Below are 14,826 nucleotides of genomic sequence, written 5' to 3'. Positions count from 1 at the left end.
TGAATAAATCACCTACACGCGACGATCCAAGAAAATGACTGTATGAATTAGTCGCCTGCCATGCACTGGCGCATTCTTACTAATTAGCTAACATTTACCGTAGGTGCTAATAACAATCGGCAGCTTGCAACTGAGAAAACTTTCTAGGTGTTTAATCTACTCTTTCTCGCAAAGCACAGGTTGGCGTCATCTCCGTGCGAGATCCCCAGCTCAGACTTGCTGACAACGCGGAGAGGTGCTAGGATCGCCATTGACCGTGTGGGCAGCGCCCACCTAACGTTACAGCGCCGCTAGTGGCAGTATCGCCCAACGCCGATAGCTCATGGTCAGCCTGCGAGCTCGCGCCGCGGCGGGCGCAGCGGAGGGGCCCCTAATTTGACGCCTCGGGAGCCGGCGGCAACACGGAAGGCCCGCTTCAAATCCGCGCGAGTTTCGCAGCGGCGCCGTTGGAACGCTTTTCGTTTGCGCGCCGCCCTGCGCCGCGTGTCTGGATTTCGCCGCCCGGGGGCGCCACGTCTAAGCTTGGCGCGAGCCTGCGCGCAGGCCGGCGCGCCGCCATGATGGACAAGCAGCCTTCCCCAAGTAAGTAGGCAAAGAGAGCAGCCCTTTGAAAAAAGAAAGCCGCGGCAACATAAAGCGAACGCGTCGGGCCGCCTTCTCTTTTCTTTCGCGCCCCGCGGGCCGCGCGCGCCGCTGCATGCAGTCGCGGGCTGCCGGGCGTCGTCTGCTGCCGGCGCCATTATTGCTGCCGAGGTCGGGCCCGTCTGATTCGGCTCAGCCGCCACCGACGCCGTGCGTGCTTGCTTCGCGAGAGCTAGGCCCCGAATGCACAGCCTTCATCGATCGCCCCTTGGACGAGAAACGTCATTTTCAGCGGGGTCACGGCGCCGAAGACGCGATGTCTTGTTCGTTTACGTGCATAACGAGAGCTGTCGGAAGCCCATCGGCGACTCGAAAGAGATTGCGGTGACGCCGGGGGCGATGGCGGTGCTTGCATCGGCTCCGAGGCTCGAGAAGGACGCGGACCTCGCGTTGACGCTGGCGAGAGCGCTTGGGGAAGTGTGTTGCGCGCCATGGCGAGTGCGACGAAAAGCTACTCTTCGCCGCAATGCACCCGCCAAGTGCAGCGAAGCTTACGCCCAGTGTAACGGCGAATGATGTTTTCGAAGGTGCTAGTCGCTTTTTTTTTGCGGAAGATAGAATCAAGGATGAGAAAATGAGAATGCTGAGCTAAAGCTAGCGCAGAGCTAAATATGAAGCTCGGTCTGTCCAGCGACAATGAGTATCAGCAGTCCCTGCTATGCACTGCGACATGTCATTTTTTTAGCACTTAGTTCACCATCCGTGCTAACAATGCATTTTCTTTGTTTTCCCCGCATATTTGTCGAATGGATGGGCCCGCTGTCTTGCCTTGATCTTCTGTTTAAAATTTTATCTAAGTTTACATATAATTTTTAGAAAAAGAAAAGCATAAAAGCTTTCTGGAAATATTGATTTAAATATATATTTTTAACTTCTTTGCCAAACTCAATTTGAGGAGATGACGAAAGGAAGAAAAATCGTGACTATGGAATGCGCGCAGTTTCTTACCCAAGAACAGAAATGACAGAAAAATGCCTTTTTTTTTTTTCCTGTTATATATGCGATTACGAGAAGTGGCTTTCTGTTCTTGGTAGCCTTTATAAGACATACAATTCTACTGCACAGCTAAAAGACTGATGAAAATTGAGAAAATATTGTTGGCCAATCGATCAGCTAGACGCTTTTTTATTTATTTACTTATTTAATTGCTCTCAATGCCATTGAGGCGTTACAGATAAGTGTGGGAGTTCGAAATGTGTTCAATATGGCAGTATTTAATGAAGTGTGATCAGGGTTGCTGGCGATGGAGGCGGAAAGCGTACTCCATTAATATTACGTATTCGGGACGTATTCGGGAAGTAGTACGTTTCTTTGGGAGAATGGCACTTTAACCTTTGAGTGATCGTTGACACGAGGTGAAACTTAGCATGGAGGAGAGGAAATGTGCTCAAGGCTGATGAAAGAGCACTTATGAAAAAAGACACAATTGGGAGGCTAGTTTTCGTCTGTAAGAAAGTTCAGGGAGGTCGAGAGAAGATTTTATTGTGGTGATACTGGAAGTACCAGGACAGTTGGCGACAATGAACCGAGCTGAACGGTTTTGGATGGCTTCAAGTGAGGACACTAGTATAAAAGAGTGATGGTCGAAAACATAAGTAGTGGTAGAGAGTTTTCATCTAACTAATGTTTTATAAAGAAGAGGTCTAAAGGAAACATGAGCTTAAAAAAAATACTGCGCTAAAGAAAAGGAAGAATGCGGTTAATCACCAAGTTAATATACGTATTCCGTGACAGACTGTTACCGATATGGACACCAACGTGTTACCAGAAATCAGCAGATGACAACTGAAAAGTGTTAATGGAATAAAGAGGCATAGTATTGCGAGCAGCATTACGAGGAATCCTCATTATTTTGCATTTTCCTACATACGATTGCATGCGCCAGAGGAATGATAAAAACTGAAAAAGAAGAAAGAAAATACCAAGAAGTAGTACTCTCAAGATAAGACTGAAGTGGAGTACAATCAAGCAAATCAATTATTACGCAGTAGAGGACACAATCATCGGCCTTTGGCTTGATTGTTGAAGAAACGAAGCTGGGGAGGTCGTTAATGTAGTAATAAATAATAAATGTCTGAGGACAGAGCCTTGTGGTATACCGGAAGCTACCGAAGCTACAGAACAGGTGTGCTAGGTATGACAGTTGGTAGTTACATGCTGAGTCTTGTTGGATAAGAAACATTTAATCCATAGCTACAAATTAGCGTGAATCTTTAACATGCTTAATTTTGAAAGTGGGAACGATGAGAAGCGGTATCGAAGGCTATGTGGAAGTCAAGAAAAATGCAGTCGATAACAGAAGCACGGTCAGTGTCTAAAGCAAGTCGTTAGTAAAGAGGAGTGATTAAGTTTCGCAAAAGTGATGCTTTCTATAACCATGGTGACTGTTGGGAAAGAAGTTTTTCAGTTCCTCAAAAGTGGTTATGTCCTAATACTTATTTAGAAATTGTTTAAGTAAACAAAATGTGTTTAAGAAGCTCACACGAGATACCGGTCAAAGTGATTGGCCTGTAGTTTAATGGATTGGTTGAATTACCTGGCTTAGGGATAAGTATCGCTTTCCCCGCCATCCAATCGCAGGGCAATGTTGCACATTTCAATTACTGGGAAAAAACTGTATAAAGGAAAGAAGGGACTTAACAATAGATAGCAGCCTGTTTTAGAAATTGAGGTCACCGGCCGCGGGCTGAAATTTTTATGTGGTGTAGTACAATATTAAAAAGTTGTAGTTGGTTGATAATGACTGGGTCCATGGAAAGAGGACCAGAGTTGATTAGATTTGATATATCAGTAGGTTGGTCAGCAAAAAGAAAAGAAAGAAAATGAAACGCAGTTTTAAGCATGTCCTGTAAAGCTTAACAGCACCTGTCACTCAGAATTACAGAACCGTAATTGTCACGACGTTTAAGTATTTGCTATGTTTGTACCATTAGCTTATGCTCCAGAACGCGGGTTGTACTGTAGAAGAGAAATTAACGTATTGGTGAAAAGGCTGTGCTGTGCAATCGCTTTTCGTGTTCAAAGAGTACATGTGGTTATATATCCCGACTTTTTCCGTTGTGAAACAAGCCATAGGCATACTGAGTCAGCACCTCGCCTGAATTCTTACTGAAATTAAATGTTATGAAGTACGTTGAAGATGCCCATTGCAGAATGAATAGAGAGAGCTCTTTATTTAAAACCAGAGAGGTTTGCCGGCGCATTCATTTCTACATGCTACTCTGAAAAGCAAGGGGAGAGAGGAGAGAATAGAAAGGCCCTAGAAAGAGTAGGGCAGAAGGAAGTGGGGAAAAAAGAGAAGAAAAAGGGGAGAAAAGGGTTAAAAAAGAAAGCAAGAACAAACAAAACTAAAATAAGATAACATCACTTGATAACTTCATTTCGTTTTTGAGTTTTACTTGTCCAAATGTATGTGTCGCCTTGACTTCACTGCTGGCTTTTTATACGATTTGCATAGCCCCGAATAGCAGCTAGACTATTTAGATGAAGCCCTATAATTGAAGGTAATCAAACAAGAAATCGAGAGCTTGACGTTGCATTGATGGAGAGTGCCAGAGCCTTTATATGCGTCTTAGTGTCTAAGGGCCTTGACAGATTGTTGCCATATTTGTTCTGTATATGGCTCTTTCATTTAGTACAACGCGCCCATCTAATAGAATATGTCCGTTGGATTCCACGGAGCTACAGTTGTCGTAACAGGAGCTTGACCAATGCGCCAGAGGAGACTGTGCGTGTACGTCACGTTCTGTCGTATCTGATGGCAGAATATTTCTAATTTCCGGGGCAGTCGTTTTCAAAGCCTTGAAGGAAGATCGTGGTCAATATAATACATTTGATTGTGTCCGTGGGAATAAGAACAGAGTCTCTTTCGCTCCTTGAGAAAATGCCGTTCAGCCAGTGTCGACGTCGCAGTTTCTGGGAAAAATATATGCCGTGTATTTCTGTGGTTGGCGGCCCTTACGAGCTGCCGCGTCCGCTCTTTCATTGCCCGATATGCCGCAGCGCGATGGAAACCATTGAAAAGCTATGGGATGAATAGTTTTACATGCCAAGTGGCGTAAGTATGCGTTGTCTTTAAAAGCCAATTCAAGTTGGCGTCTCACATGTGCAGTTTTCGCAAAGCTGCCCTGGATTTGGTAAGGATAGCCCAGTACCACGGAAGATGCGGTAACAGTAGGTGTCTGATTTCTTTTGTTCTCTCAAAATTCGGCTAATGACGGTGATGTTGTTATGTCAAGCTGACAAGAGGATACTTTTCCTATGGAAGGCACGAACAAAGTGCAGGATGAGCTTTGAGACACCGCATGATGAGGCACCAGCGAAGATATGTGTCGAGTTCGAGTATAACTCCGCCCTGATTTAACACAATGGTATCTATAGAATAGCTGCTCCGTGTATAGAGTGGATTGATGTAGGTCGTGTCGTCTCTTTTACTTTATTCGACTGCACAGCTGCAACTGGTCTCCAAGAAAATTAATCGTTCAGCTGGCTTATACGGATACGGCATTGTTAAAGCGCTGCTGTGGAGCCTGGCGCATACTTCTATGTAATGGGGAAGGGAGGGGTGCTAAATACGCGAAGAATTAAGATTCCTTGAGATTCTTGGAGCTTTCAGACGATTCCCTGCCAGATGAAGACACGTTCTTTCAATTCATTCACTACAAGGTGCACCCAACCAAACTTACTATCGCTAAAGTATAAGTCTAAAATGTCGGTACGCTGGGCATTATTTGCAAACTCAAGGCCAGCAGCTGCGCTGGCTATTCATGCGTTTTTACGATGGTGGTTCTCTTCTGCTTCTCGACACGTCCGTCCATCCGCATGCAGTGAGAAAGAAAAACAACGCTTGTCACCAGCATCTTATATTGGCAGAAGTCGGAGGCCACAGCAGTACCACAATGTGCGCCTAATTGTCAACTTCACCATGGGCCACGCCGTATAGAGCCTCCGACAAAAATTACCGGAGGGAACTTAGTCGCTGCAATCGTTGAGCTGGCCACAGGAATGACGGGTGTAGTACAAGGATTTCTTCGTATCTTGTGCCTTCAGACATTCTTGTGCCTTTGCTTATTGCACTCTATGTTTCCAAATTCTCGAGCCATCAATTTTTTCTTTATACACACGAAGGCAACTCGTCTGTCATAGCGAAGTGCTACCCCTGTCAAAGCCGTTTATTGCAAGGAGGGCGACGTTTAGGCAAATCCATGTGACATCGCTGGCTAAACCGGTATGCTAGCACATACCGTAAGCACTAGCGCCAGAGCCCCCCCCTCCCCCCCCCCCAGTATCCTGTCGATAGGCTAACCTCTTCAATTAGTACACAACTTTCTCTCTCTCTACCATCTATTAAATTTTTGTGGGTGACTCTGTCGGCTGCTTGAAGTTGCTGGACAAAGCAGGCGAATGCCATGACGTTGTCATCTTCAAACTAACTGCTGCGGTTTCGGCTGGTTGTGAAGGCTTTTGTTTCAGTGGCCATCCGCATTTTTCTGCAAATAGGTTCGAAGTCACATTATTTTTGGCGCACACGCAGTCTACAGTCGGTTCTCCATCATTCGAGCTTGCACGGGGCGTCCACATCATACCGCAGACTGCATGGCCTGGACGGTAACTAAGAAGATTCTTGCGTGAATCAGACGAGCACAAGATATCATACCTGCTGAACACACATACGTGAGGTATGGTCGTCTGTTCGCGCAGGAATCTTTTTTATTTACTCTCATGCACCGTAGCCCGTTATTGAATACCATGGACGCTTTTTCGTGGACGCACACAGTCCTTTCTCTACCATATTGAAATAACCCCCCACATGCCTCGTAAGTCCCAAATCCAATGATCTCATACAATATACGGAACATACGCAGATATATATATATATATATATATATATTGGATCCCCGTACGTTCCTGCGGAATTATTGGATATAAAGGGATGCCTTAGTGGTTATGGCGTCAGCTGCTGAGCACGAGGTGAGTTGGATTCCCGGCCGTGGCTGCCACATTCCGTGGGAGGCGGAATGCAAAAAATAAAGTGTTTGTGTACTTAAATTTAAGTGCACGCTAAATAAATCCTGAATGTCGAAACTACTGCGGAGTCCACCATTTCGGCGTCCCCATAAATGTGCAGTTTCTGGACTTTCAATACCGTTAGATATTTTCTTCTTTATAATAAGGGTTATGGAGCATGCTGCATACGTTGTTTTTAGATACCGAACCCTTAGTGTGCAGCATGCCTTCTTTCTCACTTGTTTTGCCGAACCCTTAGCTGCGCAGCGATCAGTTATCTGATTATGAGCTCAGTCGCGTCACTTTTTGCGTCAGTTAAGTAATTAGACAATCGATTATTGTATGCGCAGGCAGGCCCAGCCATAAATTTCACTCCCTTTGCATGGGCTTTGGACGCACGTGATTTAGGCGTCGCCTTGCGCCGGCGTGTCCATCTTACGCTACCGGGTGCGCCTGAAATGCACGCGGTGTGAGGGATCCGCTTCAATCGATAACCACCTGGAGCATACTTTTACAGCGAAGCTGTTAAGGGCTAGTTCCCCCAGGATCGTGTCCGTCTGTAGACAAAAAATCCTGAAAATAGTGCAATGCCGGGCCGACCCGTGGAGGATGTGAAGCAGGCGTTAAGCACTCCCCATACCTGCGCCCATCCCGAAGATCGTGCAATGCCGGGCCGACCCGCGGCGGAGGTGCAGTTCCCCAATAAGGGGCCCACATGCACAGCTTCGCTGGTAATTCTTCTTTATAGAGTGGAAGGGCACGGAGTTCTTGCTGGCGATTACGACTTAACTTTCTGTAACACCGTGAACGTCCCTGATAGGCTTCATTGGGAAGTATTACCATCTTGCTCAGCAAACTGCCGAACTATACATATACCCAGGGGCAAGAGCAGCATTCAAGGGTGCTAATAAAGGTGCTATCGAGATAAACAACACTGCCGACTATGTAACGTTACCGGAGCACCTGGCATCGAGGTTCGCCAAAAGCCCCTGTAGTGCGCCAAAAGCAAACATGAAATAATGTTTCAGGTTAGCTCTGTTTACGGCCTGTTCACCTCACAATTGGCCTCTTCCGAAAAAGCTTGTGCTAACGTCATTGTGGTGGCAAAGGATGTCGCGTGTATTCATTTGCGACACAAACGGACATTTTTCTTTTGGTCGCACGGCGTTCCGTATTGCGCGCGATCTTCTGTCTGTTGAGAAGTGGGGAAATGCCAGAAAGCAAGGGACGCCAATTCAATCGCATGTGTTTAGTTTTCGACCACTTCGAGCACGTACACCGCCTTTTGTCGGGTGAGGCTAGCATGTCCCTCGCGCAATGGAGTTAAGGGCTAGACATAGATGGTCCGACGTAGCGTGAGCGCGCGCACACGTTACGTCACGTTGGCGAGAAGAGCAGCGTCTATAATTCGACCGATGGTTCCACGCGCTGGCGCAGCCAAATAACGTAATCGGACGCGGCCAGCGCTTTCCGAGGCGTCGACCGACGCTGGCCGCGCGCCGATAACGTCGAACAAACGCGCATTTAGCGCAAACGCTCTTCGCATCTGCAGGAAACGGTTCGGCACGAGCAGCACTGCGTCGATTTCGTGTTCTCGAGATGCGTTCACAGAACCACGAACGATGCCATATGTATTGAGAAGGTGTCAAGTGGACGCGCGCATCCGGTAAGAGTGCGGTAATTCACGCGCAGCAGCGTTGTTGCTCGGTGGATTGCGCGTACATGGGCTCAAGAGAGAGATAGCAAAGAGAAGAAAGGCAGGGAGGTCAACCAGACGAGCGTCCGGCTTGCTACTCTACACTGGGGGAAGGGAAAGGGGGAACAGAAAGAGGAAAGCGGGATAGAAGGAACACTGTGTGCGCACGCAGCAAAGCGCCTTGAAATCAGTCGAACCCAAGCAAGTGCTCCGCCGATACGTTAGGCTGCCGTCATTCTGCTGTCTGAAGCTAATCTTGGTGCTTCCGCATAGTTGGTGATGCACGTTGAAACCACCTTCCAGCACTTGAATTGCACTTCGTGCTGACGGAGTGTGCAGGTTATTCAAGAGTATTGGAAAAGTATTCATGGGAGACCGCAGGGGGCATCATAACCACTTGCCAGTCTTCTTCGGGCAATTTGTCAGGAACCCGCGCTGTGCACTCTACAGCGGTGCGCAGCTGTATCACTTGGCTCCGGCTCCGGCTGTAGCATCAGCTGTGCCACCGACTGTGGCATCGGCTGTGGCATCGGCTGCGGCTTCGGTTGTGACTTCCGCTGTTGTTCTGGCTTTGCCTGTTGCTTTAGTAGTGTTGACCAAGTTGTATTGTTCTCCGCCATGACCTTGTCAGGTTTAGGTTGGATTACGCCAGGCTTAGGTCGCGGCGGAGGAGGTGTTGTCGGATGGGGCGTACTCTTCACAGAAGCATCAGCGTTCTTTGAAGCCCGACGGCGTCGGGAGCGTCACTTTCTAACGGCTGGACCACCTCCCCGACGAGACGAGCGGTCTCTCGCCATGTGCTTCAAAATCGCCTTTTCCTTCATTTTGGGGCAGTTCCTCGAGGAAGCATCATGGGACCTAAGGCAATTGGTGCATTTGAGAACCGTGGCTGCACAAGAGTTTGAAGCGTGGTGCTCCCTGAAGCGAGAGCAAACTCTCGTGTTCTCGCACACGGCGCTCACGTGTCCCAGCCTCATACAATTGCGGCATTGGAGTGGCCTTGGGATGAATGGTCGCACAGGGTGCCTAAAGTGGCCCACCTTGGTGTGCGAAGGCAGAGTCTCGCCCTTGAAAATTATTTTCATATAGCAGGATTTGCTGAGGTGATACACATGGGTTATGGCGACGCCATCAACGGCAGACTTCACTAGAATCTGCAAGTTCAACGCTAGAATCGGCAAGTTCAACGCTGGAGATGGAGACATCCACGTCGTAGATGACACCAGTAGTGGAACCATTGTCCAGGGGGATGTACGAGCGGAGCTTTATATCACCAAGCTCTGTAACTTTAGTCAAATTTCTCAGCGCAGTCTCACCTGTGACGTCAATAGCCAACACATTTCTTCGTGTGTTGACTGTGACGTCTGTGACCTGATTTGGCGCCACCGCTTGAAGTTGCACCGATACAGACTCTGTTGAGTCGCCTAAGGTTGTCAGTAGCGCGTTCTGGTACAAATAAAATCGTACTGACTGCGGTATTTCGAGTTGGTCCTACCGTTGGCGTGCTCGAAGGCGTCATCGGAGAAGTCTCCACGGCTGAGCGAGTACACACTGGTGTCATCGCCGTCGGCGTCGCTCTGGAGGCCGGTCCGCTTCCTAGACGCAGCCGCCGCTGAAGTCGCCATTCCCGTCAGAGGCACTGGGACGTCAACTTGCATACGCGCCACGAACCCATGGCGGCTCTCCAAATATGTTCGCAGAAAATCAAGAGAAAACAGCTGAGCTAGAGAAATAGCGTCCTGGGTCGCAGACACTTCGTCTTCGTCTGAATCAAAATTTCTAAATTTCTAAAGAGCGTCGCACCACACCTGCGTGTGCGAGACGGCAACTCTGTCTGCTTTTGGAACCTTATATAAACATCAGCCCATAACATTGCTCATTTCTTTTCGCGATGACAGCAATATTCCACTGTTTGGCTTTTCATGGATAGAGGCGTTGGTGCCCTTCGTCGAATTCTCAATCGCTTCGTCGGACCTACACAGTCGTCCGTGCAGGTCCAGCGCAGCAGCTGAGTTATCGCTCGGCAGCACGAACCCGACTAGCTACATGTATGAACTACGGAGCCTTCTGCATCGCTCGTTCACCAGGAGTGCCCGCTTCGCTGCTGACGCTTGCGCAGCCTTGCTATACCTTGCAATATCACGCCTCTCTTTGACATTGACCTGCCGCCTTACTGAGGCATTTCGGCGCAGTCGCGTTCACTGTATGTGCGACCATTGCTTGACGGCGCATTTTACTCCGCTTCGACTGCAGAGCGTCGCTCGTCTGCTAGCTTACTGCGCGATGGCCTGCTAGGCGTCCTATCCCTTCAACCCCGATCGGTGCTTGCCTCTTCCGACTACGCGTTGCATACCTGACGATTTTCAACACTCTTGTTGTCTTCGGACGTGCGCAAACCACATCACGGTAGGTCCATGTGTCCATGTGACAACAGCTAGACGCCTGACACCCCACTCGTCAGCAAGACAGCAGACGCTTCTTGCGCCTTCGCCGCTTGTTCCTTCCTCAGCTTGTGCTGTTCCAGATAAAGGGTCAAGGTTGACGCGTCCACAGCTGCAACAACACTGTGCACTGCACACGTTCGGGTTGCAACTCCGTAACACACGTTACCCACCTCCTCGAATACCAGCCGCCAAGTACTCCCAACTATTCTGTTCGACACGCGTAAGCATCAAAAGGCGACCGCGGCTAGATGTGTGAACAGTTTCTAGCCGGCCTCTCAGGAATAGTCTTCTGGGATGCACCGTCAGCGCCCACTCCGTCACTCGTTCGTGGTCCCCGCATGCCCCTGTCGTGTGCGCCATGCGCAGACACGTGCCACGTGCCAGAAGTGCCACGGCACGGGAGACGCGTCGGTACAGCTTCGTGGTATTCGGGGCCTTCCCAACCCTCGGGAGGTGGGGTGGCTGCACGCTCTCATCGTGGCGGCGCGGCATCAGCAGCAGCAGCGGCGTTGGCACAACCTCTGTGCCTGAAGCTGGCTGCTCGCGTTGCGGCAGCAAGAGCAAAAGCAGTGATGACGACGCCGGGCGCGTGGGGAGCACGGGCGGGCATCGATCGTCGCAAGCAAGAGCACACACGGTGTGCTTGTTTTTGAGAGGCGCCCTCGCGAAAGGGTGACTCCGTGCGCGCCGGGGGAACCCCTTCGATTTGGGGAGAGGGAGCATGCAAATGGGTCTCGCAGCAAAACACGCACAAGGCACAAACAACGCGCGCCCGCCCGCGCACACAAAGGGGCAAAATGAGGGGCGCGTGGTTGCGTCATCGGCGCCGCGCGGGGCGGCGTTCCCTTGGAACCTGGCATTGGCGCTTCTGCCGAGCTGCCAGTGCAGCGAGAGCAGCAGCAGCCGGCAGCGGGATCAGCCGTGTAGCGACGCGCGCCGTTTGACCGGTCGGCGACCGCACTGGCCACGTGCGGGTTCGTGGAGTCGCCGGCATGCCTGGGCGCGTCCCAGGCTCCGGGGTCGGCGTGCGCGACGCCCGTCATCTCGCTGCAGAAGCTCAAGTCGTTCCTGTCGGGACAGAAGGGCTGGCCACAGATCCAGGCCGAATCTCACACCCATCGCTCCCATGGTGAGATGTCGCCGCCGAGTTAGAGCCCGGGCCCGTTCACCTCGTCGCCTTTGGCCCCGTTTTCGTTGAGTCGGAGTCCATAACTTCGGGCGTCCAAGCCGCTTGTCGTGCAGACTAGGCTTCACGTCGCGCTACCCAAGATGCAGCGGGCCGCACTGATGTTCACGCGATCGTGACTGGTTCTGACGCCCCAGGCCACGCTGCCAGTGGCCGTGCGTGGAATTTTTAGTAACGGCACATGGGTCTTGCAGTATTTAGGCGGTGACGGAGGGGTCTATCCTGCTGACCATGACGCTTTTAAATTCTCGGGGAACGCTTCTTGTCGAGATCATCCTATGTGCCACTGGGAGAACTTTTTTGAAGCTCGAAGAAGAAAAAAACAAGCTATCTGGCGTAGGGGAACTTATGACGGGCGCGCGGAATCTGACCGCTCCACATCAGGTCAGGTCTTCGCGTGTTTGAGAGATCGCTTCGTTCCGTCCGTTGTTGCTCCTGCGGTGAATTCGAGGCAGTCGTCAGTAGCTTGGCTACATGCGCGCGGTAATCCACCAAATCCCTAACAAAGAATGTGGTGAAGTAGCGCTGTTAGCTTTAAAAGCGGTTCTAAAATTGCTTCAAAAGAGCCAAAGTGCTTGCGATCTCAGTTCTACGGATGCTATAGCACTTGTAATGAGTGAAGACGACGTTGGTGGAGCTCCTGGGGGAAGCCTATGGATTAGCTGAACGGTATCTTCTTGTGCCTTTAGCCTAATATGTTGACATGGGGGATTGTGATTGCCTCCAACTTGTGGGAGAACGTTTAGCACTAAACTCGCGAACTGTTTTCGTTAGTACTTTGCCGAAGCGCCACGACCTGAGCCTACGGTGACTGCCAACTTGTTCTGGGTTCGGTCTGGCTCGCAGCGTCGTCTTGCAGGGCTGACCTGCCCTCACCAGCGCCCTCTTTGACCTTCGCAGGCCCGAGCTTGGAGGAAGGCGACCTGCTGCCCATGTACGGCGGTGGCGGCCGGCCGTCAAGCAGCGGCTCGTCGTCTTCGGCCGGCACGCCAAGTCCCATGCTGGCCGCGCCGCAGCCGCTCAAGGCGGCCAACGGCGCGGCCACTGCCACCACTGCACCGCATGGCCACCCGACGCAGCCCAGGAAGTACCAGTGCAAGATGTGCCCACAGGTACGTGCCCGTGACGCGCCTTCCCGTCCGGCGCCGCCGCACTTTTTGTGCCGACTCGCTCGCCGCTGCGCGCTGGAGAAGCCAGTGTGCACGGGCCATGCCTGCTGGCCGCTGCATGCTTGGGTCGAGACTGCGCGACTAGCTGCATTCGTGGCCACTCAGACTGCGCGTGTTGTTTTTCGCAAATAGCAACGCTTAATCAGCGCCTTCGTTTTGCGAAAATGCCGTTGGCGGGCTGTACACAACAGTGAGCAGGTCCTTACTAGGTAGGAATTCGCACAGTTTATAACACAGGAGGTCGCCAAGAAGTTGGCCTTGACTGGTCCACACTATCGAGCTTGTTATGTAGCCTGTTATGGGTAGAAGGGCGAGGGTTAAGAGAAACGCTTCTGACTGGCGATGGTGGGGACAGGGAGGGACCGATGTGCTCCTCAAAGACGCCTGCCAAGGCACGTGCTGCGCAAGGCGTTGCTCATACCCGAGTCGTAGCGGACGCTTTGTCTCGACGAACGGCGATTCTCGAGTATGCATGGATCGAAAGCGGTGCCGAAGTCAAGGAAACTGTGGCAGCTTAACACACTGGTTAGAAGTTAGTTCATGGGAATACGGTTAAGAATACGGAATACGGCGCACCGAAAGTTCTTTTTTTTATTCAATTATTTTAGAGGCGCACGGAAGAGCTTCAAGTCGGACTGGTTGCCGAGTTCAGGAGGCTGCTTTCGTGCAGTGTCGGAGTTGCTGGGTGGCTTGCTCAGTTCGCTTCCCTGCGTACGCGCGCACACTTCCTCAATTTCGCGGGATGTTTGTGCGGAAGATTCAGGGCTATCAGCTTTTATTTCGACGGAATAAATGCGAAACGCAAGAATGTCCCATAGCCGCCACGAGTAAGATAGCAGTGCATGTTAGGAGCAAACTTTTATTAAGGCAATTGTGCTTAAAAAGTTCCTAAAAAGTTTCTTAAAAAGTTTCTTAAAAAGTAATATTATAAAAAGCCTTATTTTTTCTGTGATGCTCACTTTGCCTAAGTCCACCGTTTTATATATAAAAGCGAAGCAAGCGGTGAAATAAAGGAATGAATTCTGGGGTTTTACGTGCCAGAACCACGATTTCAAAATTAGGCACCCCGTAGTGGGAGACTCCGGATTAATTTTGACCCCCAGGCGACCTTTAACGTGCCCCCAATTCACGAGACAAGGGCGTTTATTGCATTTCGCCTTCATCGAAATGCGGCCGCCGCTGCCGGAATTTGATCCCGAGATCTCGTGCTTAACAAAGCGCAACACCATATCCGCTAATCCACCCAGTCGCAGGAAGCAAGTGGTCTAAATGCTCCTTATTCCTCATGTTTGAACGCATAAATGTTCCAATACCAGTTCAGGCAAGCGCTGAACCAACTTGAATGAAATTTGCTGCACTTAAAAGTGAGCGTGAATTTTTAGCAACTCTCGGAAGCAGACATTTGCGTCTTCAAACGTTTTACTGATATTGGAGAAAACAAAGAAATTAAACGGAAATTAACCATTATATTTAACTATATTTGCACGACGTAAAAAATGTCGCTACTCTATGAATAGTACCACCTATCGAACGTTTAAATAAGTAATATTGTTTCATATAATATATAGTTCATGTTAAACCGTCCTTTTTAGTACATGATTTTTTTAGGTCATATTGACAAATTTCTGGCATTACATAAAGTTGCTCGTCACAAATTAAATTTAGCAACTTTAGAAGCTCTAT

General features: G+C 49.9%; 1 protein-coding gene across 2 annotated transcripts in view; it reads left to right on the top strand.

Annotated features, from left to right (window-relative positions):
- Nucleotides 1-532: 532 nt before the first annotated feature.
- Nucleotides 533-14,826, top strand: part of dati (zinc finger protein datilografo) — a 107,600-nt gene continuing 93,306 nt past the window's right edge. The window contains exons 1-2 of one of the 2 annotated variants that reach the window (XM_075684375.1): nt 533-582; nt 12,875-13,086. In XM_075684375.1, coding sequence (XP_075540490.1) covers nt 558-582; nt 12,875-13,086 — 237 coding nt within the window. In that variant the 5' untranslated portion in view covers nt 533-557. Of the gene's footprint in view, nt 583-11,568; nt 11,918-12,874; nt 13,087-14,826 lie in introns of those variants that run through there. The other variant, XM_075684377.1, reaches the window with a different exon arrangement.

The sequence above is a fragment of the Dermacentor variabilis genome, chromosome 3 (assembly GCF_050947875.1).
Source record: "Dermacentor variabilis isolate Ectoservices chromosome 3, ASM5094787v1, whole genome shotgun sequence".
NCBI lineage: Eukaryota > Metazoa > Arthropoda > Arachnida > Ixodida > Ixodidae > Dermacentor > Dermacentor variabilis.
The sequence above is the reverse complement of the archived record's forward strand: the minus strand, read 5'-3'. Positions and strand labels throughout refer to the sequence as shown.